Genomic DNA, 26,861 nt, shown 5'->3' with positions numbered 1-26,861 from the left:
TGAATATCAATATAATGATTGAGGAGGTAGGTTATTTTAGAGTAAATGTAAATGCTTGACAAACCTGTGTGGCTGTCCCAGAACCCCATCTTTGATGGCCCCAGCGCTCCAATTCAATGTCAACATAAGCATTTGCTTTGTTTGGGCTGGTGGTAAATATGCAAAATGTATCTCTCTTTTCCTTCTTTAAGATTCATATTCTCTCTTTTCTTTCTCTGATATTTGTTATAGCAAAACTGTCTAAGTTTTAAAAATCTATATTTTCTCCTTCAGCATAAGAGTGGGGTTACATTGAAGGGTTCTTTTATCTCTTTAAACTCCATTTTAAATTTAAATTTTAAAATAAAATTAGAAAAACATTATTCATAGATATAAAAATCAAAATTTTTTACTTAAATTAAAAAATAGTCAAAAAAAGGCAAAATATATATATGCAAGTGTCTGTGATACCATATTGATTGCATTGGACTTTTAATCCCATTAGTTTTGGGGGGTGTGCTCTCTATAGTACTACTAATAATGTTATGCTCGAATACGGGACCCCCAAAGACCACCAGAGACCCAAGATCGATGTAAGCAGCAAAGAGGTGTTTATTGCGAGCTAGCTGGGTCCTCCACGCACACACAGCAACTGGTGACGCTGAGAGGGCCCCGAGCCCAGGGTTTGCAGCAGTTTTATACATTTTTTGGAGAGGGCAGGGACTTCACATACATCATAGCATCCCTTAGCAAATCATCACACACCGCGGGAAAATCAAACAACAACTCTAAAACATGATTAGCACATTCACTGGCGGGAACAAGTTGGGTAGGGGTGATTGGTCAGTACAAAAGGGGTCTTCATTTGAACTGATTGGTTTGAGCCAAGAGGGGTGTTCGTGCTGAACTACATGGTTTCCCAACTTGTTATCAACCACCATAAACCACTGGGAGGGTCATCTGGCATCCCAGGTATTTCCCTGACTCATGCTGATTGGTGGCTGCTAGGGGGCTGCTATGGGTCCCCACCTAGCCTGACTGAGTCAGGGACACCTGGCGCAGCAGATCTCTCTGTTATTTATAGATAAATAACTTAGCAGGGTGGAAATGTGCTTAGGAGTGCTCTGTGGCTTTTTCCAAGGACAAAGGCCATGTCCCTTCCTTGGACAGGCTTTGCTCTGAGATAGAGGCTGGTTTTTCAATAACAGCTGAATTGTTGGATGGTTAATAGGGACCAGTTTAATGGTACTTGCTATTCACATCAGTCCTTCAGATATCTGTTTTCCTCTTCTACAGATGAAAGTAATGAGGCTTAGAATAAGTTATTCAAGTTTTTGTTGTTGTTGCTATTGTTTTGTTTTGGAGACAAGGTCTTACTAAGTTGCTGAGACTGGCCTCAAACTTGTGATCCTCCTGCCTCAGCCTCCCAAATTGCTGGGATTACAGGCATGCCTAGCAAATTATTCAAGCTGGTAGGGTTCTCAGTTCAGAATCAAGATTGGAAGGACAGTGAGAAACATTTTATACATAGTTTTTGCATTCTTACTCAGGGATTATGTTTTCTATAATCACTACTAATTTTGTCCTGATATGGAACAACAGAAGCTTATATCCCTTGTTCTGTTCCCCAAAGATTTTTCTCTAATGTGTAGCTACAGTGGACATTCAGAAAAATCTTCATTTCAGATATCTACCTTTATGGTTATCTTCCTCAGGCTTTTTCAAAGAGGGGAGAAAAATCTGATTTCTTGAACCAAAAAATCCAAAAATACAAAACCAAGCCAACAATTATGAGAAAACATTCTTTCCACCTCATACAGTATTAAATTTTTGACCTTTTTTGATTTCACAATGGAGCCGAGGAACAATTTTCAAGTGTAAACAGCCATCGTTATAGACTTATTACAACCTTCACTAGGAAGCTGTTAAGAGGTACAGTGACATTTATATAGTTACATATGGTTTGGATGTTAACTCATGTCTGATGAGAAAGGTTATTTCTTTTAGGAGTCTCTTTGCTCCCTTATTTATTCTTGTCTTTCAGAAATAGTTTTTAAAAACTTACACATGAAACTCTCTAATTCCACATTGCATTATTGTGAACTTTGATGGGTCAAACAATTCTAGCCGTTTGGCAAAAGGAGTCTAATGACAGCATCCAAGTGCCTGCTACCCCAGGTCCCTGGTCAGGGTACCACAGGAGCCCAGAGCACAGCTCCAGGTGAGAACCACCTGTTGCACACCCCGGATTTTATCTCAGACCACACAGGCGTTCCTCCACCTTCTGCAGGTCTCCTAGGTCTGACCAAAAGACTCTCTTTGGAAAGAAATTTTTTTCTTCCCAGCTTCCTTGTGTCTTTGTTTTTTAACTTGAAATGAATTGAAAGTGCATTCCAGGTAAGAGGAGGGAAAGGCATTCACGTGCACTTCCCTGCCTGACAGATGGCCATGCACTGCCTCAGAGGTTGCCTACCCGGTGCGAGGTCTGCTTCCACTGCCACTCAGTAGATGATCCGGAGCCTTCCTCTATCAGACATCCCAGAAGTAAGGCACGTGTCTGTATAAAGAAACACGATGTTGGGATTTTCACATGCATTTAGCTGTAAAGGGATGGCTCTTTTCTCCCAGTACCGTGACTTATTTCTCCATCAGAAGCTCCAAGAAAATCTGCTCAGATCAGAGATTCCTGTTAAAACTCAGTGAGGACATGAACAGGAATAAATGGGTAATTTTAATTGTATATTATGACATTGTGGATTTTCTCAAATGGAAATATTTCCCCCTTGATACTGCATAGTTCATTTAAGAACAAGGGGACCAGCAATGTGTGAAAAGGAACTGCATAATGTTTCTTTGTAGGAAATCAGCGGAAACAGTTCCCCGTTTAGTTTAACAAAGTTTCCTTAAACATATGTAAATAGACAAACAATGGCATGTGTGCAAATGTTTATATTTTAAAATATAAAATAGATCATATTTAACATGCATATACTGATTCCATGTGGAAAACTAAACATCAAATTATCCCTTCTAAAGCTGCTTGGTATTCTGTCTTATAAAGAAGCCAAATATGTTTAATGTATCACTGACTTTTATGTAAATTACAATTTAAATATATATATATATAGTTAAAATGTGTATGTGCAACTTCATTTTTTTTTTTTTTTTGGTGTGGGGGTGGGTACCTGGTGCCTGAACCACAGTGAGCAAACTGTGGGTTCCAGCCGACTGGATTTCTTTCTCTCCCAGAACTCGATGAGTGCTTCCTGCCCAGAGACTTTGCCTTCTCTACTCCTCCACTGATCCTGTGCAGGGAATGGTCCTCCTGTGGCTCTGATCAGACTAGACCAGGTCTTGGAAGAGACCTTTCCTAACTACCTCTTTTAAAGAAGCTCCTTAAACCAGGTAACTTCTATCATTTCATCCTATTAACTTCCTTTATGGTTTTGTTCACAGTCAATAATTTCTTATTTATTTGTTTACTTGTTTATTCCTGGTCATTTAGGAATGGTAATGAACTATGTCCTCTCTCTGCTTCAACTCCAGAAAACAGATCGAGAAATAGACACAGGAATTAGGCAGGAATAAAAAATATGTGCTTTGCTAGAAAGGCTTATTGTTTATATCTTCAAAAAAGTTTCTCTCCAAATTAAAATTGTGACCACCAGGCCACCCTCAGTACCCAAATGAGACAGAGTATACCCCCTTAAGCTTTATGCAAATTGATGGAAATGTGTGGTAGAAAAGAGAATAAAGAGGGCATCCTCAGTTTCTCTTCCTGTTTTGCAAATTATAAATTTGGGGCTAGACAGGGCTAGGTGTATTCCAGAGTGATTCCATTCAGGGCTTTATATGCTTCCTCCCCTAAATGGAACTGAGGTAGCTTCCCTCTGCAGTTCAGAATGAAGCCCCTACCCACAGATGTTCCTCCATGCACAGAAAAGAGGGGGTGGGCCCTGCCCTCCAGGGCATGTGTTAAGGACTTTGTGAAACATAAACTATGTGAAACTCTTCATGCACCAGAGATTATAACTAGAAATACTTTGTACTGATTATCATTTGAACAAGAGGCTTGAGTAGTCCTCACACTGTCACTGGTATTGATACTTCATAAAATTTATGTTACATTATATAGCAATAATAACATTAATTATTATATTAAAACTGGTAATTGGTACTAAACTCTGAAGTATCTGAAATTTTATTTCAAAATAAATCATAAAGAACTAATCATGAATATGCATAAAACTAGGGTTTGAAAGAATATTTATTTCAATGTAACCAAACAAGAAAAAAAATACATCAAAAATTTCTGATAAAATTGTACATTGTGAATATAAAATACTGTTTTTATATAATATTATACACAATTAATATTTATTTCCATGTATATTTTGTTCATCACCTGTAATATATATGAATTTGATACATGAAACTATTATGTAGAAGAGGCAGTTCAAAAATGTCTGTATAATGCAATTATAATACCATTGTTAATGTATATATACATATATATATATACACACACACACACATATATATACATATATATATATACATATATACACATTTATATATGTATATATATTTGAGGGTCTGTTTTTACTAAGGAGTAAATATTGAAATCTTTTTAAAAATTATTCTGTTGGGTATGATTTAAAAATGAAAATCGGGGGACTGGGGTTATGGCTCAGTGGTAGAGCACTTTCCTAGCATGTGTGAGGCACTGGGTTTGATCCTCAGCACCACATATAAATAAATAAAATAAAGGTCCATTGACAACTAAAAAATATTTTTTTCCAAAAAATGAAAATTCAGCATTAGCTTTTAAACTGTGATTGAAGGGTAGGGACAGCACTTTTCACATGGTTTTGCTATGTGGTATTGCCTCCCTCCCTATCAGGTCCCTTGCCTCCTGTGAGGTCTGTTCATATGCAGGGCCTCCCAGGGGAGCACTCTCTACAAAGAATCAGCCCCCAGTTCCAGCTGTTCTCATCTCTGTGACCTGCTTCAGATCCTTCCTATTGCCATAGGTAGGCTGCCAGCCTGGTACAGGTGACAAGGAAGAAGGTGATCAGGGAATCTGATGGCAATCTGAGCTGCCGAGGCTGTGACAGTATCTTAGAGACAAAAACAAAACAAAACAAAAAAAAATCTGTCACACTAGAAAATATGACTAGTTCTGAGATTTGTCACTCCATTAAGTGATGAAAAGGAAAAGTGAAAAGAACCAAACACATTACAGTTACAGTGGAGCAATCATCTTTCATGTCTCACTGCTAACATTGGAGTCTGTAAAAGAAGAGAGAAGTGTCATTGCATTCAACAATATTTAAAATAGTTATGTGCATCCATTGCATGTAGTCCAAGAATCCTTTCACTTATGCCTACATTTCAGGGCCAAGTGCAGATGAAGGTGTAGATAAAACTCTCAAGAAACACAACGGCCACTAGAGATATAAAACAGTGACCAGAGATGCTCCCAGTACTCCCAGGGAGTACTGTTGGCTATTGGAAAGGAGGGTCCTAGAAGTTTTAAAGAAGCTACAGAAATGGGAAGTTAGTTAGTGGGGTTTTCAAATCTGTAAGAAGTGAGTAGGAAGCAGGTGAGAAGGTGAGTGGGTGTGTAGGCAAGGGAATAGTGATCAGAGGGCTTAGTCACTAAAAGCAAGCCCAGGAAGGAAAAATGATTCCTTCTGCAGAGTTTAGTGGGGATTGTTTCTCTTCAAATGACATTAACAATCAAGATATATCTGAGAATTAAAGTGAGGAAAGCCATCCTAAGTGATCCATGTCCAAACGCTCCCTCTGTGACATCCACTAACTACCTTGCATCTATGGTCCACAGCTCTGACCAACCTGTCCTGGTCCAGGTCTCCTCTCTGGAAGAGCATGGGAGGGAACCAGACATGGATCACACAAGTCACTCTGCTGGGATTCCAGGTGGATCCGGCACTAGAGGGTTTCCTCTGTGGACTTTTCTCTGTCTTCTACACCTTCACCCTGCTGGGGAATGGGATCATCCTTGGGATTATCTGTCTGGACCCCAGGTTGCACACACCCATGTACTTCTTCCTCTCTCATCTGGCTGTACTTGACATGTCCTATGCTTCCAACAATGTCCCCAAGATGCTGGCAAACCTCGTGAGCCAAAGAAGAACCATCTCCTTTGTTCCATGCCTCATGCAGACTTTCTTGTACTTGGCTTTTGCTGTTACAGAGTGCCTGATTTGGGTAGTGATGTCCTATGATCGGTATGTGGCCATCTGTCATCCTCTATATTATGCTGTCATCATGAGCTGGAGAGTATGCACCATCCTCACTGCTGCTTCCTGGGCATGTGGCTCCCTCCTGGCCCTGGTCCATCTAGTCCTTATCCTGAGGCTGCCCTTCTGTGGGCCTCATGAGATCAACCACTTCTTCTGTGAGATCCTGTCTGTCCTCAAGCTGGCCTGTGCCGACACCAGGCTCAACCAACTGTGCATCTTTGCAGCCTGCGTGTTCGTCCTGGTGGGGCCCTTGTGCTGGGTGCTGGTGTCCTACACGCGCATCCTGCTGGCCATCCTGAGGATCCAGTCAGGGGAGGGCCGCAGAAAGGCCTTCTCCACCTGCTCCTCCCACCTCTGTGTGGTGGGGCTCTTCTTTGGCAGCGCCATCGTCATGTACATGGCCCCCCAGTCCCGCCACCCTGAGGAGCAGCAGAAGATCCTCTCCCTGTTCTACAGCCTTTTCAACCCCATGCTGAACCCCCTGATCTACAGCCTGAGGAACGCAGAGGTCAAGGGTGCCTTGCGGAGGGCGCTGAGGAAGGAGAGGCTGATCTGACAGTCCCCATGTCAGATGGGGAGGGGACTTTGCTTCCTATGAAGTAATGGGAGTTGGCAACTTCTTTGCCCTTTGAATACATGCTACCTTAAATGCAATGTTGTGGACTTATAAAAGTATAAATTTATAAACGTATAAGATTGATAAGGATGATGTAGTATAGAAGATCTTTGAAAAACAAATAGATGGATGCCTTCATGAATTTCAGTGTAAACTGATCTGTAGAAAAGAAATGAAAACAACAGATATGAAGTTTGAAAAGTTGATTAATATTAGGTCTTCAACATTAATCATGGCTTGTCCAGGGCACCATAAAAAGCCAACAGAAACTGTAGCTACAGACCTGGTAAAATTTTCTTTCCAGCAAAATGTAGACGATACATTTGAATTTCTTTCTAAGCAATGATATTATATATAAATTGCCAAGTTTTATAGAATGGTGAAAGAACTTAAACAGACTTATTATAATACAAGCATTTAATAAACCCATGAAGTGCTGTTCACCATCTAATGATTAATAAGAAAATGTAAATTAAACACCATGAGTTACTACTTAATATCCAGTAGAATGGCTGAAATTTTAATGGATTATCATCATTGGATGATTGGAAATCTAATGCCAACTATTGAAAGATAGTTAATTCTAGCAAAGTCTTCACTCAGTGGGTTCATGAGAGCACATTCTATAACCTCTACATCAACCATTAGTGACTTCTTCCTGCAGAGTGACACAGAAAAATGCTTAAGACATTGAGGACCATTTTCTCTGCCATAGCTCAACTCGAGCAAAATTAAGCTGAAAAGATATGCAAATGAATGTGGCTATGTTTTAACAGAATCTTTTTTGCAAACACAAGGAACAGATCATATGTGGCTGAGGCCTAATACTTTGTCAGTCCTTCCTCTAGACCTAGAAGATGGACTAGTTCCGTCTGATTCAAGTTAGAGGCTCTCATTGGAGTTGGTGGGTGGCGTGGGGACAGGGACTGTGCAATTAATTGTGGTTAAAAACAAGACCCAGTGGTCACTTTGAAGCCACCCTAGAGCAAGGCTTTTACTTCCAATAACTTCTAAAACATACCATGACTTGAAGGTCTACAAATATCCATGGTTACTCTGCCACATTCATATAATGATATTAACCACCCTATAAAAATAAGCACAGAGCTATCTTGTACATATTAGGGATTTTTTTAAGTGGATTTATCAAAGTCTTAGTTTTTAAAAAATTTTTAACTATTTTATTGGAAGCTCTTTAGACCATTATGTTGAAGTAGTTTTCATTTTAATTATATATTCAGAAAGACATTGCTCATCTCAGCCTACATTACACTGGTAATCATTTTGTCTGTGTAAAACCGAATAACAACCAAAGAGATTATTTAAAGATTAATTAAGTTTATTTGGGGATAAAATATATTGCAAAGAGAATATGTGTTTCATTATAAACTGTGAGACTAATCGAGTATGAGGCAAAGGGGAATTTTAAAGATAAAAATGGGGATTATATGAGATATTTCAAAGTAATAGTCATTGGCCACAGAATAAATAACCAGAGTGGTTATTGGAAGTGAAATAAGCAACAGGATACCATATGATCTCACTGTATGTGGAAACTACAACAGTCAAACTCTGAGAAGCAGCGAGGGAAGAATGGGTAATTGCCAAGCACTAGAGAGCAAATAGGAGAGGTTACAGGTTGCAAAGTTTCATTGATGCAAATTATATATGTACTAGAGATCAGTTATACAGCAGAGTGCTTGCAGTTACCAATACTGGACTGTGTATTTTGAAATATGAGACAGTGGATCATATGTTAACTGTTCTAATGATGAGAAATAATATTAATTATAAGCAATGGGTGCAGAGGGAACTTGGGGAGATCATGACTGTGACTGTGGCCTTGGAGGTCGCAATGGTGTCACCAGCGTGCCCTCATCCCAAATCCATACAGTTATATATGTTCATTATGCAAAGCTCTTTACATGCCAATCACACCTCAGTAAAATACCCTAAAAGAATAAATTCAAACCACAAATACATTTTTTTAAAAAGTAAATACAATGTTCTCTGTCTGTTGGAAAATAACTGAAAAGCAATAAGGAAGACACCAGTGGTCAGCACTAAGTCTTTCGCTCTGGAGCCAAGTTCAAAGTTGTGCTGTGTCCCACGAATAAGCTCCCTCCTGGGGCAGCACTTGCTGGAGAAGGCTGATGACTTAAGAAAGAGAAGCACCAGAGCCTTGAAGCCCCTTCATCCACAGCACATCAGTGGCAGTAAGGACACTCAGAAATGTCTTAAGACCTTCCCCAGGAAGTCTTGCATTAACATCTGACAGTGAATCTTGCCATCAAGATTGTTATCATGCTGGAGACACCCACCTGGGTTGGAAGAGCTGAAGAGGGCTTCAAGAGAGCTATGAGAGACAGGGATGACCGCAAGTGTTTAAAGCAAAGTTAGAATTAACTTGACACAGTGGACAAGAATGGGGAGTTATGAGATTGTCCTTGAATCCAAGCAGGGTGTGTGTTGGAGAATGAGGAGGAAAGTGGAGAGGCTCTATGGGCCTTACAGATTATTTAAAATCAGAAATAACCTTATTTCTTCCTCTTAAATATTTTTTCAGTGCTTTACAATAAAATATATAACTTTTATTTTTAAGTGCTCCTTCAACCAAAGTTTAAGGACCAGATTAAGAAGAGGCTCTTCAGGAGTAAAATCTGGAAGGATTTTACTATCATCAAACATTATCACTTTGTTCAAATGATAGAGAAAAATGTTTCATTTTATAGGCGGGTCCTCACTCAGGAAGAGGAAATGAAAATGCCACACACACACACACACACACACACACACACACACAAACAACAACAACAACAACAAAAACACCTGGATCTGTTTGAGATGGAAAAGACACTGGGGAAAATTCAGGGGCAGACTAAATTGTCAGGCGCTGAGTATTTGCAATTTGAGAAATACTGAGCAGTGGTTTGTAGTAACATTCTCTCCACAGGGAGAAGCCTATTTCTCTGAGCTCTGCCTTCACAGGGTCCATGGGGCCTGGAGCTCTGAGACATCAAGAAACTACAGTGGCTCTGCAGTCAAACAGGAGGCACTGGAGAGGGAAACAAGTTTGCAGTTGATAAAATGCATTATTGAGAGGAATTAATTGATGGCATAATTCAAAGCTTTACTTTCTGCGCCAGGATCTTGGCTCTCTAGTCGGTGCACTCTCCCTGTCCAATCCCAGCAACACATATAACATGTCCCCAAGGAATACTGCAAGGCAAAATGAAGAGGTGGGGGAACTGCACTCACTGACTCATTGCTGATAGGAAAGTAGCAACGTCTTTAGTTCTCTCTAGAGAGAATGTGACTGGGCCTAGGAGCTCAAGACTCGGTCTCTTGAATAATCTCTAGAGAATCTTCATCTGCAGGGAATAAAGTGGAATGAAAGGATGCTAGAGAAAGCCAGAACATGCACAAGCAAGTCTACCACAAAGGTCAGGAGAGCTCTGGATGTTCCCTTTACTTCCCAGTGAGGTTCCTGTGGAGGAGAGAGTGCACCCCTGTCTGTAATACACTTTCCCTTCCTGTCTTTGAAGTTTCTTCTAAGTGCAAGGCTATGTTTGAAGACACGATAGCAAGTTATGCCAATGTAAGTAATGGTGCGCCATTTGCCACAAGAACAGATTTGCAGCTGGGAAACGGGACAGAAGAGGCAAAAGAAATAATTGGCATAGTAGTGACAAAATGTCCTTGCTGCCTAGTATCCTTCAGGCCCTAAGCCCATGTGCACAACGTGGGTCCTGAGCAGATCTCCAGGAACCACTGCCCACCCCATGCTGTAGCCATGGTTCCTCTGATCCTCTTGGCCCTCCACCCAGGGCAGGTCTTGGCTTTGTCTTGACTGTGCTGGAGAAGAGACTCATATAACCCTCCACATAGGAGGTGATTTGGTAAAGGGGCAACAAAGAGCCTCAGAGGCCCTGTGGCCCAGGGCCTCTCCTTACACATAAGAACCTGAAGTCACAGGAGTTCAGGATTTGCTTCCCCCTGCACAGGCTCAAAAGCTTAGTCTCCTCCAAAAAGAGGCACTTCCCACAGGGAAGCCCAGAGCCCATGGGGTGGCCTCTCCTTTGTTCCTCATCTTAGCAGGGGAGCTGCTGAACACACAGCATACTCCTTATGATTAGTTGATCCAGAAGGTAGTCTCTGATCATGGGTCTCCAAACCCAATAATCATATTTAATCAATTAGCAACTGTTAGTGCCTTTGTTCCTCACAGCCATCCTATCAGGTCATTTTTATTGTCTGTCCTACTTTGCAAAAAGGATAGTCAGGCATTGATAGGTATTTTTTTAATTAGTGCATTATTTTTATATATAATGTTGGGGTTCACTTTGACATAATTGTAAGCATGGGCAATAATTTGTTCCAATTTATTCCCCAGTACTTCTCTTTTCTCTCCTGTCCACCCACTCTTCCCTGTTTGTCTCTTTCCTTTATTCTACTGATTTTTCTTCCATTTATTTGTAGCTTTTCATGTCAAAGTAATTTATTAGAGATAGTAAATTCCTTCTGAATAAGTGTAAAGATCCTCAGTCCCATGGTCCATGACCCAGGGTTCCCATTCTGTGACAGGATCAATGGAAACTTTTCTTTTGTTAAATATCCTAAAAATTTCCCCTCTTCTTTCTCTGAGAGCGTCTCATTCTCTCTCCCTCTCTTCCCCTCACCCTTTCATGAGACAGTTGGCATGGCAGAATTGCCCTTTCAGTTTTAAATCTAACTTTGTTTTCTTAATACTTTAGTGAGATCACTTAAATATTCTTCTAGTTGTTTAAATTCCTTTTTAATTTTAATTTGGAGAATCAAAATATAAAGATTTCAATAGAAATAAAAGCAAAATGAGGTTTTTTTAATTAAAATCATCTAAATGAAAAGCAAGATCTTTGTGGAAGTCTTTGCTACACCTTGATGATGGTGTTGAATTTCTAACTGCACAAATTTAGATGCTTCCTTCAGTTCTGTGCTCTCTTTAATCCCATGAACAGTTGACATTTATTAGCCTCATCAAGGTCTGGTGTAATGGCATTTTTTCTTCACAGCTGCTGTCACCATTCACAGATGAAAATACAGGTTTGCAGTAGTTAGTAATGTTCACTCCTGAGATCAGGGTTGGAATGAGGTTCTGACCACAGTGCTCACCATGCTGCTTTAGTTCTGGCTCAGGATCAAGTTCTGCTTTGTTTTATTTTTAATTCCCAGTCACTGCCAACTGTATCTCATGGGAAGAACTGAGAAATGTACCCATGGAGCTTTTCCTCTTGGGTTCACTGAAGTTTGTTCTTCCATTTGTAGCTGGAGTGGAAACTCAAAATAAATCTATGTCCCTTTTTGATATCTGCTCCAGACTTTTTAAGGAAATATAAAATCTGACTTCCTGCTGTGAAATCCAAAACATGGATCTATGCTGATGAAGAAAAGGAAAAAAGAGTATTTCCACCTTATCCAATATTTTTCTACTTTTCTGGGCTTCATGACCGAGCTGATTAGTTATTCCTGTGTGGAACTACCACTGTAGACTCATCTCTATGATATTTGCTACAAATTGATTAAAGGTACAAAAGATATCAGTGTATGGTTCACATTGGTTAACATGATGGAATTAGTTGTTTCACCAAGAATTTTATTTGCCTCAGTTATTTATTCTTGTCCTTTAGTAATATTTTGTTCTATAAGTTCCTTTCTGAAATTTCTTACCAAAGAAATCATGCAGGTTTATTTACTTACTGGTTTGGAAGCTAGAGACTTACGTTTTCAACTCCTGAGTTCCTGATCCCCTAAGTCCCTGGCCTGGTTGTGGTAAGAGCCCAGAAGTTCACATCACTCATGAGAGCCATTTGGACTTATAAATATTTAAAGGTTCATGTCCATGGAGATCTGAGGAATTAAGTGTTTGATTCTTCATTTTGCTCAATTCAATGAGATATCAACACAACATTATTGTGTTGGTCCCACCAAATGCCCAAATTTTGTTCTGTCACTAATTTATATTGTGCAAAAAAGTGGAGAGATTCCCTTTCCAAATATCCACTAATTGGAAGCACAATATGCATCTTCTGTTGTCTGATAGCAAAAATCTATAAGTAAATCAATTAGCATAGAGTCAAAAATATATGTATCAGCTCAAATAAAATCAATTATATTTGAGTGATTTGGTAAGATAGTTGATAAGTCAGATCTTGTTGCCATATCTTGGAGCTTCAGTGAATCATCCACTCAAGGCTTTGGAAGTCAGTTGAAAATGACCATTTCCTTTGAAAAGAAACATCAAATTCATGTAGGACTAGACATGTAAGTCTTATTCAAGAGAATAAATGTCCTTGTAATGTGAAATATAATGGTACTTTGATTAAATATATCTACTTATTGGCACATTGGTTAACCACAGAAACATGATTGTAGGGAATTCACAGAAGCAGACTGTGTCCCGGGTCACTTGGGCAGTTTTAGGAAAAGAGTAGAACTTCTGAGTAGAGTTGCACTTGGGGAACCCCCTTGCAGGCAGGCTGTGCTATAGGATTTTCCCGTGGAAACAGCTTCCCTGATTAGATGTTGGCTCTATTCCCCTTCACTCTGATTCTGTATTTCAGACACTCTTTTATTTCTGCTTTAATTCTTTTGATTTCTAACTTGAAATCTCCAGAAGCTACATCACAGGTAAGGAAATTAAAAGGCATCAAAATTCACTTCTCTGTATGACAAGGTACACTTTTCTCAATCTGTGCAAATTGAGAACCTGCCATTGCTAGTGCTCTCTTCACAATTTGATGGATCTCCCAACAATTTTCAACCTGATTTCAGATCCATTTCTACTTTTAGTCAATGGAAAATCTTGGTCATCAGGGAAACTAAAAAAAAAAATTATGTCTTTTATAAGGAAAATTTTTTTCAATTTACTCTATCCTGTTAAGGGTTAGCTCGTTTTCATAATACGGAGATGTCTTCCACTTAAAACTCTAAGGAGGGGAGATTGCTATTCAAAGTTGGTGTGTAGTACTTCTCTCAAAATGAGTATGAATAATGGGCAAATTTAGTTATATATTATGTTGTGAGTCTTTCCAAATGGAAATGCCCTTTTTGTTTAATCCAGAATTCCACAGAGTTTATTAGAAAATGAACCAAAGATCAAATGATCTATGCAAAAGCTAAATCCCTGCATGATTTAATCCTGCAGAGCTAATCATTGTAACCAGATTCAGGATTTCCTTACAGAGTTGCACATGCATTTAAACAGGATCAAAGTATACATATATATATATATATATATATATATAAGTATGTTTATATTTTAAAATATAAAGCACATCATATATGCACATACATTGACTCCATGGGAATAATTTATATTTCACCACATAAAAATCTGTAATGTCGTTTTAATGCCTGCATTATATTCTATGCTATAAAAGTAGCTCAGTATATTTAATCTATCAAAAAACTTTTATGTCCATTCTAATGTTTAAATTTACACACAAGTTTACAGTGAGCATGTCTAATCCCTTGTCTACTACATGGTCAGGCACATGGGATTTTTTTTCTCTTCCCAGAACTGATGAGGGCTTCCTTCCTGGGCATTGGCCTTCATTGTTCCTGCTGTCTCTTGTGCAGGGAGCAGTCCTCCTGCAGCTTGGATCAGATTGACTCCCTTCAGCATTTAGGTTCCACTCATGTGTCTCCTCTTGAGTCAGACTTTTTCTTACCATCTCATCTAGAGGACCTTCCTTCAGCCAGGCATGTGGCTCACCCCTGCAGCCCTAGCTACACAGGGGACTGAGGGAGGAGAATCACTTCAGCCTATGTGTTGAAGACACAGTGAGATCCTGAAAAAGAGAGGGAAAGAGAGAGAAAGAAAGAAAGAAAGAAAGAAAGAAAGAAAGAAAGAAAGAAAGAAAGAAAGAAAGAAAGGAAGGAAGGAAAGAAGGAAGGAAGGAAGAAAAGAGAGAAAGAGAGGGAGAAAGAGAGAGAGAGAAACAGGTTCCCCTACACCAAGCACCTTTTCCTTCATAGTGTTGCTCATGCTCCATTGCCTTGTTTACTCTATATAATTTGGTTCCATTTTATCCTGCTTTAGGAGCAGTAATGAACTGTGCCCTCTCTCTGCTCCAACTCCAGAAACATTAAATTAAGAATTGGCCATAGGAAACAGGTAGAAATAAAAAATACATGTTTTGCTATTAAGGCTTATTGGAAAACATGGTTTATATCTGTAACAAATATTACAACCACCAGGCCACCCTTAGCCCCAAATGAGACAGTGCAAACTCTCTTAAGCTTTATGCAAATAGGTAGAAATGTGTGGGCCAAAAGGAGAACAGAGGGTATCCTGGGTTCTCTTCCTTTTTTGCAAATCATATAAGTGAGGGATGGAAAGGGGTAGGTATATTCCAGGGTGATTCCATCCATGACTATAGATGCTTTTTCCCCTAAATGGAAATGCAGAACAATGAGAGGTGGCTCCCCACAGACCCTTCTCCATGCCCTCTGCTATTCAGAATGAGGCCCCCTACCCACAGCTGTTTCTCCACTCACAGAACAGAGTGGGCTGGTCCTGCGCTCCAGGGCATGTGTTAAGGACATGGTGAAATATAAACTGTGAAACTGTTCATGCATTAGAGAAGCTCAGATTATAACTGGGAAAACTTTGTACGGATGATCATGTGAGCAAGAGGCTTGAAGGATACTCACACTGTCAGTGGAACTAAACTTGGCCCACTTTTCTAGAGGGAAGGTGTCAACAGGTGAATACCTTCAAAATATCTACATCATCACCATCTGCAATTTAATATTTTGTTTATAGTCTAAGGAAATAATATATGAATATAGGTCAAACATAATACTTATTCCAGTGATAAGAAAAATAGGAACAAAAAATTCCAAAAGGGAGAAATAAATAAATCATTATATAATAGAATATCATACTTTTAAAAAAATAGTATGAGACATAATTTTAATGCAAGAAAAATTTTATTTCATTAAGTGAAAAATGTAGCTTAAAAATACTCTCTATAATACCATTTTATTATACAGAGTAGAGTTGAGGTTCTTTTTTTTCAGTAACATAATTTCTTTCTTTTTTATTTATATATAAAAGCAGAATGCATTACAATTCTTATTACACATATAGAAGCACAACTTTTCACATCTCTGGTTGCATACATACTATATTCACATCAAGTCATGTCTTCATACATTTTCTTTGGCTAATAATGATCATCACATTCAACTATCATTAATTACCCCATTCCCCCTCCCTTCCCACCCCTCTGCCATATCTAGAGTTGGTCTATTCATCCCATGCTCCCTCTCCCTACCCCACTAGGAATCAGCCTCCTTATATCAAAGAAAATATTTGTCATTTGTTTTTTTGGGATTCGCTAACTTTACTTAGCATTATCTTCTCTAACGCAATCCATTTACCTGCAAATGAGGTTATAAACAAAAAAAAAATATTGAATGTTTAAAATATTCTTTGGATTTGAAACATTACCATGATTTTAAAATAGAGATCTCAGGTTGTTTCTAGAAAAGATTGTGAAGAGAGTAGAGTGTAAAGGGTCAGCAAAGACTGGACAGACCTAGGGCTCTCCTAAGAAGGGCTTTCTGGAAAGAAGTGACCACAGAGTCCAGTTGGCTCGGGCTCTGTCTGAACAGCAATAGTCTAGTAGCATGGTAACAGGCAAAGAGAAGAAGTTGCAGGAGGAATCGATGACAACTGGAGTTGCCCCAGCTGGGAAGATATTGAGGACAATATCTTGGCAGTACACTAGTAAATGAGATAAGCTCTGAGATTTGGCACTACACTAAGTAATAACTGGGAAAAGAGAAAACAAACAGGATGCGGTGCTGGTGTGGCTATCATGGCACAGTGTGACCACTGGAAATGAAACTTGGCTTCCATGTGTCAGGGCTCTCCTTCAGGAAGACTTGGAGTGGTCATCTTGTTTTGTAGTCATGAGTCACATAGTGACAAGGACACAGTCTCAGCAATAAATTCTTGGATGATCTCATTGTTGTGGAACTATTGGAAAGACTACACTTCACAAACCGAAGACTATACCCTTCACTAGGTGATATGGTCCTATGGAACCACAATGAGTCCAACATTGACCAAACCATCATCATGTGGCATCTAAGGGTACTTAAGATATAAAACAAATCCTTTACACATGGCCAGAGAATTCTTTCACTTATGCCTAAATTTCAGGATCAAGTGCTGATGACGAAGTAAGTTAAAACTTTCAAAATAAAACCACAGACACTGGATATGAACAACAACAACAAAAAAAAGTACCAACAGGAGCTTCCAGAGAGATGCTGAAAAGGAGGACTCAGGAAGTTGTCAAGAAACTATAAAACCGAGAAGTTATTTAGAAGGGACTTCAAATCTGAAGTTAGTGGGTAGAAAGCATGTTGAGAAGGTAAGTGGGGCAGTGGGCAGGTGTATGAACAGCAGAGGACACATGTGTCCCATCACCTCACATCTTGACCCAGGAATGAAAGTACTCCTAGGGCAGCATTTTTTCAGAATCACCTCATTTCAAATGACACTAATAATCATGACTCCCACTCTGAAAAGGAAACCAGAATATGTGAATTCTCTAAAACAACATAAGTGTGCATGTGAGTATATGTATCCACCTATATAGAATATATGACAGTAGATCTTATACTATTTTACCCGTATTTTGTCATCTATACTAAGATTTTGGGCCAGTGATGTGGCTTAGCAATAGAGTATTTGCCTAGCATGCATGAGGCTCTGCGCTCATTCCACAGCATAGAAAAAGAAAAATTAGAGAAGAAGAAAAGGAAAGCAAATATTACTTTTTTCTTATTATTCCACTGATGCAATGTTTTTTTTCTCTCTTATTTTTATGATCAAACCAAGTAATTTTCTGGAACATATCTGAAAATAAATGAGAGCAAATTCATCCTAAGTGATCCATTTCCAAACGCTCCCTCTGTGACATCCACTAACTACCTTGCATCTTTGCTCCACAGCTCTGACCAACTGCCCTGGTCCAGGTCTCCTGTCTGCTGGAAGAGCATGGGAGGGAACCAGACATGGATCACACAAGTCACTCTGCTGGGATTCCAGGTGGATCCGGCACTGCAGTGTTTCCTCTGTGGACTTTTCTCTGTCTTCTACACCTTCACCCTGCTGGGGAATGGGATCATCCTTGGGATTATCTGTCTGGACCCCAGGCTGCACACACCCATGTACTTCTTCCTCTCTCATCTGGCTGTACTTGACATGTCCTATGCTTCCAACAATGTCCCCAAGATGCTGGCAAACCTCGTGAACCAAAGAAGAACCATCTCCTTTGTTCCATGCCTCATGCAGACATTCCTGTACTTGGCTTTTGCTGCTACAGAATGCCTGATTTTGGTAGCAATGTCCTATGATCGGTATGTGGCCATCTGTCACCCCCTACATTATGCTGTCATCATGAGCTGGAGAGTGTGCACCATCCTCACTGCTGCTTCCTGGATGTTTAGCTCTCTACTGTCCCTGGTCCATCTAGTCCTTATCCTGAGGCTGCCCTTCTGTGGGCCTCATGAGATCAACCACTTCTTCTGTGAGATCCTGTCTGTCCTCAAGCTGGCCTGTGCCGACACCAGGCTCAACCAACTGTGCATCTTTGCAGCCTGCGTGTTCATCTTGGTGGGGCCCCTGTGCTGGGTGCTGGTGTCCTACACGCGCATCCTGCTGGCCATCCTGAGGATCCAGTCAGGGGAGGGCCGCAGAAAGGCCTTCTCCACCTGCTCCTCCCACCTCTGTGTGGTGGGGCTCTTCTTTGGCAGCGCCATCGTCATGTACATGGCCCCCCAGTCCCGCCACCCTGAGGAGCAGCAGAAGATCCTCTCCCTGTTCTACAGCCTTTTCAACCCCATGCTGAACCCCCTGATCTACAGCCTGAGGAACGCAGAGGTCAAGGGTGCCTTGCGGAGGGCGCTGAGGAAGGAGAGGCTGATCTGACAGTCCCCATGTCAGATGGGGAGGGGACTTTGCTTCCTATGAAGTAATGGGAGTTGGCAACTTCTTTGCCCTTTGAATACATGCTACCTTAAATGCAATGTTGTGGACTTATAAAAGTATAAATTTATAAACGTATAAGATTGATAAGGATGATGTAGTATAGAAGATCTTTGAAAAACAAATAGATGGATGCCTTCATGAATTTCAGTGTAAACTGATCTGTAGAAAAGAAATGAAAACAACAGATATGAAGTTTGAAAAGTTGATTAATATTAGGTCTTCAACATTAATCATGGCTTGTCCAGGGCACCATAAAAAGCCAACAGAAACTGTAGCTACAGACCTTGTAAAATTTTCTTTCCAGCAAAATGTAGATGATACATTTAAATTTCTTTCTAAGCAATGATATTATATATAAATTGCCAAGTTTTATAGAATGGTGAAAGAACTTAAACAGACTTATCATAATACAAGCATTTAATAAACCCATGAAGTGCTGTTCACCATCTAATGATTAATGAGGTAGAATAGACATTTGCTGGGCTATGTCCTTGCAGAAGTATGTCTATACGAGGTTGTGATGGCCTTTGTGTGAGACTATGGTTCTGGTAGTCTGGTGACAAATGTTATCAGGGAATTCTACATGAGATCCCTTCATAATCTTGGGCTTTATTTATTTATTTTTTGTTAGTGTTGACACTACTGACTCCATTTGGATTCTGTACATTATTAACAAGGCTACTTTGTGCTGTATTTTTTGTCCTTTTAAATACAGTTCACATGTTCATCTAAGCCTGTTGATATCTTTTTCCTCTTAAGACTTTCAGGTACTAGTCTAACATCCATTGATTATCTTGCCTGATTCAATTATTGGTAAGGATGATGGCAAATGTAATTTTCTTACTATCTCATAATTTGTAGATATTTATACCTTTTTACTATTATGTATATTTTTAATACATTTTGAATCATAAATTTATATGAAACTGAACTATTTCTTCATCTGTTTCTCTCCTTTTGGAATATATCACAAATGATTTTCCATTCCAAAATATTTCTCTGCAATACACTTTGAGAAGCTGCATGCCATTTCTTTGAATATTATAATTTATTAAATATATTTATTTTCTCATTTATTTGTATGCAATATAATGCTTCAGTGATTAAATTTTGTAGTCATAACTCTTTTATATGAGGTCCTCCTAGTAAATACTGAGACATGGGTGTTTGGTTAGGCAAATCTATTAGACAATTTATCTATGTGTATATGTACAGGCATCTATCATTTAAAAATCAAACAGGCAAAAATCCCAGTTTCTTTAAGGCACTGGAAGAAACCACCTCGTGAGAAAGTGTGTCTAGCTTAGAGTCTCTCTATAATGATCCCATGTCACCTTTCCTTTAGGGAATTGTCCACTTCTCTGGTTTCTCCTTTCACACTGCTTCCCAGATGACAATAACTACCTAATGCTTTGTCAATATTATTATCAAAAGGTCAAAATAAAACTAATGTTGGGGATGATATGGGAAAAAGAGAATCCATTTATACTAATCTTGGAATATAAATGAATTCAGCATCACAAAAATAGTATGGAGGTTCCTCTATAAATTAAAAACAGAATGACTATAGGCTCCATCAATCTTGCCTCTGGTATACATCCAAAGGAAGGAAAATGACTATTCCCAATAGACGTATACAATCCTTAGTCCATTCCAGCAGTATTCACAAAACCAAGATATTAAACAAAGAAAGTGTCCATTGATAGATGAATGTAAAAAGAATACACACACACACTCACAAACATAAAGAGAGGAATATCATTATTCAGCCATCAAAAATAGATAAATTATGACATTGGTGGAAACACAGATGAGCCTTGAGGAATTTTGGAAGTGAAATAAGCAACAGAATACCATATGAACTCACTGTATGTGGAATCTACAACAGTCAACCTCTGAGAAACAGAGAGAGAAGAACGGGTAATTGTCAAGTACCAGCAGAGAGCAAATAGGGGAGGTTAGAGGTTGCAAAGTTTCATTGATACAAATTGTATATGTACTAGAGATCAGTTATACAGCAGAGTGCTTGCAGTTACTGGACTGTGCACTTTAAAATATGAGACAGTTGATCATATGTTAACTGTTCTAATGATGGGAAATAATAATAATTATAAGCAATGAGTGCAGAGGGAACTTGGGGAGATCCTGACTGTGACTGTGGCCTTGGAGGTCATGATGGTGTCACCAGCGTGCCCTCATCCCAAATCCATACAATTATATATGTTCATTATGCAAAGCTCTTTACATGCCAATCACACCTCAGTAAAATACCCTAAAAGAATAAATTCAAACCACAAATACATTTTTTTAAAAAGTAAATACAATGTTCTCTGTCTGTTCCTCCTTGGAAAATAATTGAAAAGCATTAAGGAAGACACCAGTGGTCAGCACTGTCTTTCGCTCTGGAGCCAAGTTCAATGTTGTGCTGTGTCCCACGAATAAGCTCCCTCCTGGGGCAGCACTTGCTGGAGAAGGCTGATGACATAAGAAAGAGAAGCACCAGAGCCTTGAAGCCCCTTCATCCACAGCACATCAGTGGCAGTAAGGACACTCAGAAATGTCTTAAGACCTTCCCCAGGAAGTCTTGCATTAACATCTGACAGTGAATCTTGCCATCAAGATTGTTATCATGCTGGAGACACCCACCTGGGTTGGAAGAGCTGAAGAGGGCTTCAAGAGAGCTATGAGAGACAGGGATGACCGCAAGTGTTTAAAGCAAAGTTAGAATTAACTTGACACAGTGGACAAGAATGGGGAGTTATGAGATTGTCCTTGAATCCAAGCAGGGTGTGTGTTGGAGAATGAGGAGGAAAGTGGAGAGGCTCTATGGGCCTTACAGATTATTTAAAATCAGAAATAACCTTATTTCTTCCTCTTAAATATTTTTTCAGTGCTTTACAATAAAATATATAACTTTTATTTTTAAGTGCTCCTTCAACCAAAGTTTAAGGACCAGATTAAGAAGAGACTCTTCAGGAGTAAAATCTGGAAGGATTTTACTATCATCAAACATTATCACTTTGTTCAAATGATAGAGAAAAATGTTTCATTTTATAGGCGGGTCCTCACTCAGGAAGAGGAAATGAAAATGCCACACACACACACACACACACACACACACACACACAAACAACAACAACAACAACAAAAACACCTGGATCTGTTTGAGATGGAAAAGACACTGGGGAAAATTCAGGGGCAGACTAAATTGTCAGGCGCTGAGTATTTGCAATTTGAGAAATACTGAGCAGTGGTTTGTAGTAACATTCTCTCCACAGGGAGAAGCCTATTTCTCTGAGCTCTGCCTTCACAGGGTCCATGGGGCCTGGAGCTCTGAGACATCAAGAAACTACAGTGGCTCTGCAGTCAAACAGGAGGCACTGGAGTGGGAAATAAGTTTGCAGTTGATAAAATGCATTATTGAGAGGAATTAATTGATGGCATAATTCAAAGCTTTACTTTCTGCGCCAGGATCTTGGCTCTCTAGTCGGTGCACTCTCCCTGTCCATTCCCAGCAACACATATAACATGTCCCCAAGGAATACTGCAAGGCAAAATGAAGAGGTGGGGGAACTGCACTCACTGACTCATTGCTGATAGGAAAGTAGCAACGTCTTTAGTTCTCTCTAGAGAGAATGTGACTGGGCCTAGGAGCTCAAGACTCGGTCTCTTGAATAATCTCTAGAGAATCTTCATCTGCAGGGAATAAAGTGGAATGAAAGGATGCTAGAGAAAGCCAGAACATGCACAAGCAAGTCTACCACAAAGGTCAGGAGAGCTCTGGATGTTCCCTTTACTTCCCAGTGAGGTTCCTGTGGAGGAGAGAGTGCACCCCTGTCTGTAATACACTTTCCCTTCCTGTCTTTGAAGTTTCTTCTAAGTGCAAGGCTATGTTTGAAGACACGATAGCAAGTTATGCCAATGTAAGTAATGGTGCGCCATTTGCCACAAGAACAGATTTGCAGCTGGGAAACGGGACAGAAGAGGCAAAAGAAATAATTGGCATAGTAGTGACAAAATGTCCTTGCTGCCTAGTATCCTTCAGGCCCTAAGCCCATGTGCACAATGAGGGTCCTGAGCAGATCTCCAGGAACCACTGCCCACCCCATGCTGCAGCCATGGTTCCACTGATCCTCTTGGCCCTCCACCCAGGGCAGGTCTTGGCTTTGTCTTGACTGTGCTAGAGAAGAGGCTCAGATAACCCTTCACATAGGAGGTGATCTGGCTAAGGGGCTACAAAGAGCCTCAGAGGCCCAGGGCCTCTCCTTACACATAAGAACCTGAAGTCACAGGAGTTCAGGATTTGCTTGTCCTGAGAGAGGTTTTGCTTCCCCCTGCACAGGCTCAAAAGCTTAGTCTCCTCCAAAAAGAGGCACTTCCCACAGGGAAGCCCAGAGCCCATGGGGTGGCCTCTCCTTTGTTCCTCATCTTAGCAGGTGAGCTGCTGAACACACAGCATGCTCCTTATGATTAGTGGATCATAGTCTCTGATCAGGGTCTCCAAACCCAATAATCATATTTAATCAATTAGCAACTGTTAGTGCCTTTGTTCCTCACAGCCATCCTATCAGGTCATTTTTATTGTCTGTCCTACTTTGCAAACAGGATAATAGTAAGGCATTGATAGGTATTTTCTTAATTAGTGCATTATTTTTACATGTAATGTTGGGGTTCACTTTGACATAATTGTAAAAGCATGGGCAATAATTTGCTCCAATTTATTCCCCAGTACTTCTCTTTTCTCTCCTGTCCACCCACCCTTCCCCTGTTTGTCTCTTTCCTTTATTCTGCTGATTTTTCTTCCATTTATTTGTAGCTTTTCATGTCAAAGTAATTTATTAGAGATAGTAAATTCCTTCTGAATAAGTGTAAAGATCCTCAGTCCCATGGTCGATGACCCAGGGCTCCCATTCTGTGACAGGATCAATGGAAACTTTTCTTTTGTTAAATATCCTAAAAATTTCCCCTCTTCTTTCCTTGAGATCTTCTCATTCTCTCTCCCTCTCTTCCCCTCACCCTTTCATGAGACAGTTGGCATGGCAGAATTGCCCTTTCAGTTTTAAATCTAACTTTGTTTTCTTAATACTTTAGTGAGATCACTTAAATATTCTTCTAGTTGTTTAAATTCCTTTTTAATTTTAATTTGGAGAATCAAAATATAAAGATTTCAATAGAAATAAAAGCAAAATGAGGTTTTTTAATTAAAATCATCTAAATGAAAAGCAAGATCTTTGTGGAAGTCTTTGCTACACCTTGATGATGGTGTTGAATTTCTAACTGCACAAATTTAGATGCTTCCTTCAGTTCTGTGCTCTCTTTAATCCCATGAACAGTTGACATTTATTAGCCTCATTTAGGTCTGGTGTAATGGCATTTTTTCTTCACAGCTGCTGTCACCATTCACAGATGAAAATTCAGGTTTGCAGTAGTTAGTAATGTTCGCTCCTGAGATCAGGGTTGGAATGAGGTTCTGACCACAGTGCTCACCATGCTGCTTTAGTTCTGGCTCAGGATCAAGTTCTGCTTTGTTTTATTTTTAATTCCCAGTCACTGCCAACTTTATCCCACTGGGAAGAACTGAGAAATGTACCCATGGAGCTTTTCCTCTTGGGTTCACTAAAGTTTGTTCTTCCATTTGTAGCTGGAGTGGAAACTCAAAATAAATCATTCTAGCTATCTGTCCCTTTCTGGTATCTGAACCAGATTTTTAAAAAAAATATAAAATCTGACTTTTTGAGCTTTGAAATCCAAAATGTGGATCTATGCTGATGAAAAAAAAGGAAAATGAATATTTCCACCTTATCTAATATTTTTCTACCTTTCTGGACATCATGAAAGGTAGAAAAATAATAATAATAATAATCAGTAATTCCTGTGTGGAACCATCACTGTAGACTCATCTCTATGATCTTTGCTACAAATTGGTTAAAGGTACAATAGACATCAGTATTGCATTTGGCTCACATTAGTTAACATGATGGAATTAGTTGTTTCACCAATAATTTTATTTGCCTCAATTATTTATTCTTGCCCTTTAGTAACAGTTCATGCCAGAAGTTATTTTCTGAAATTTCTTACCAAAAAAAAATCATGTGTAAAACTGTAAGTGCAGATTTATTTACTTACTGGTTTGAAAGCTAGAGACTTACCTTTTCGACTCCTAAGTTCCTGATCTCCTAAGTCCCTGGCCTGGTTGTGGTAAGAGTCCAAATTTCACATCACTGATGAGAGCCATTTGAACCTGTAAGTATTCAAAGGTTCATGTCCATGGAGATCTGAGGAATAAGTGTTTGATTCTTCATTTGGCTCAATTCAATGGGAAATCAACACAACGTTATCGTGTTGGTCCCACCAAGTGCCCAAATTTTGTTCTGTCACTAATCTATATTGTGCAAAAAAGTGGACAGATTCCCTTTCCAAATATCTGCTAATTGGATGATTAATATGTATCTTCTAGCTGTAGTCTGATAGCAAAAAATCTATAAATAAATCAATTAGCATAGAGTCAAAAATATATGTATCAGCTCAAATAAAATCAATTATATTTGAGTGATTTGGTAAGACAGTTTATGGGTTATATCTTGTTGCTATATCTTGGAGCTTCAGTGAAACATCCACCCAAGACTTTGGAAGTTAGTTGAAAGAAACATCAAATTCATGTAGGAGTTGACATGTAAGTTCACATTCAAGAGAATAAATGTCCTTGTAATGTGAAATATAATGGCACTGTGATTAAATATATCTACTTATAGGCACATTGGTTAACCACAGAAACATGATTAGAGGGAATTCACAGAAGCAGACTGTGTCCCGGGTCACTTGGGCAGTTTTAGGAAAAGAGTAGAACTTCTGAGTAGAGTTGTACTTGGGGAACCCCCTTGCAGGCAGGCTGTGCTATAGGATTTTCCCGTGGAAACAGCTTCCCTGATTAGATGTTGGCTCTATTCCCCTTCACTCTGATTCTGTATTTCAGACACTCTTTTATTTCTGCTTTTATTCTTTTGATTTCAAACTTGAAATCTCCAGAATCTACATTACACGTAAGGACATTAAAAGGCATCAAAATTCACTTCTCTGTATGACAAGGTACACTTTTCTCAACCTGTACAAATAAAGAACTTGCCATTGCTAGTGCTCTCTTCAGAATTTGATGGATCTCCCAACAATTTTCAACCTGATTTCAGATCCACTTCTACTTTTAGGCAATGGAAAATCTTGATCTTTTATAAGGAAAAATGTTTTCAATTTCCTCTAACATGTTAAGAGTTAGCTCATTTTCATAACGCACAGATGTCTTCCACTCTAAGAAGGAGTGATTCCTATTCAAACTTGGTGAATAGTACTGCTCTCAAAATGAGTATGAATGATAGGCAATTTTAGTTACATATTATGTTGTGAGTTTTTCCAAAATGGAATTGCCCTGTTTTTTTTTTAAATCCAGAATTTCACAGAGTTTATTAGAAAATGAACCAAGGAGCAACTGGTCTATGCAAAAGCTAATTCCCTGCATGATTTAATCCTGCAGAGCTATTCAGTGTAATCAGGTTCATGATTTCCTTACAGAGTTGCACATGCATTTAAACAATCAAAAGATACATGTGTATAAGTATGTTTATATTTTAAAATATAAAGCACATCATATAAGCACATAAATGGACTCAATGTGGATAATTTTATACTTTACTACATAAAAAATCTCTAATATCTTTTTAATGTTTGCATGATATTCTGTGCTTTAAAAGTAGCTCAATATATTTAATCCATCGAAAAACTTTTATGTCAAGTTTATAGCAAACATGTCTAACCCCGTGTCTACTACATGGTCAGGCACATGGGGTTTCTTTCTCTTCCCAGAACTGATGAGGGCTTCCTTCCTGGGCATTGGCCTTCATTGTTCCTGCTGTCTCTTGTGCATGGAGCAGTCCTCCTGCAGCTTGGGTCAGATTGA

At 39.3% G+C, this 26,861-nt stretch overlaps 2 protein-coding genes across 2 annotated transcripts; both read left to right on the top strand.

The window, feature by feature from the left end:
• Positions 1–5,871: 5,871 nt before the first annotated feature.
• On the top strand, positions 5,872–6,804 carry LOC144253958 (olfactory receptor 2A14-like). The gene has a single exon (XM_077796675.1). It carries the CDS (start codon positions 5,872–5,874, stop codon positions 6,802–6,804), a length of 933 nt encoding a protein of 310 aa, XP_077652801.1.
• An 11,116-nt stretch (positions 6,805–17,920) lies between these two features.
• Positions 17,921–18,853, top strand: LOC144253957 (olfactory receptor 2A14-like). The gene has a single exon (XM_077796674.1). The coding sequence runs from the start codon at positions 17,921–17,923 to the stop codon at positions 18,851–18,853; it is 933 nt and encodes a 310-aa protein (XP_077652800.1).
• Positions 18,854–26,861: the final 8,008 nt, after the last annotated feature.

Source organism: Urocitellus parryii, chromosome 3 (assembly GCF_045843805.1).
Source record: "Urocitellus parryii isolate mUroPar1 chromosome 3, mUroPar1.hap1, whole genome shotgun sequence".
In the NCBI taxonomy this organism is placed as follows: domain Eukaryota; kingdom Metazoa; phylum Chordata; class Mammalia; order Rodentia; family Sciuridae; genus Urocitellus; species Urocitellus parryii.
This window is presented reverse-complemented; position numbering and strand designations above follow the sequence as displayed.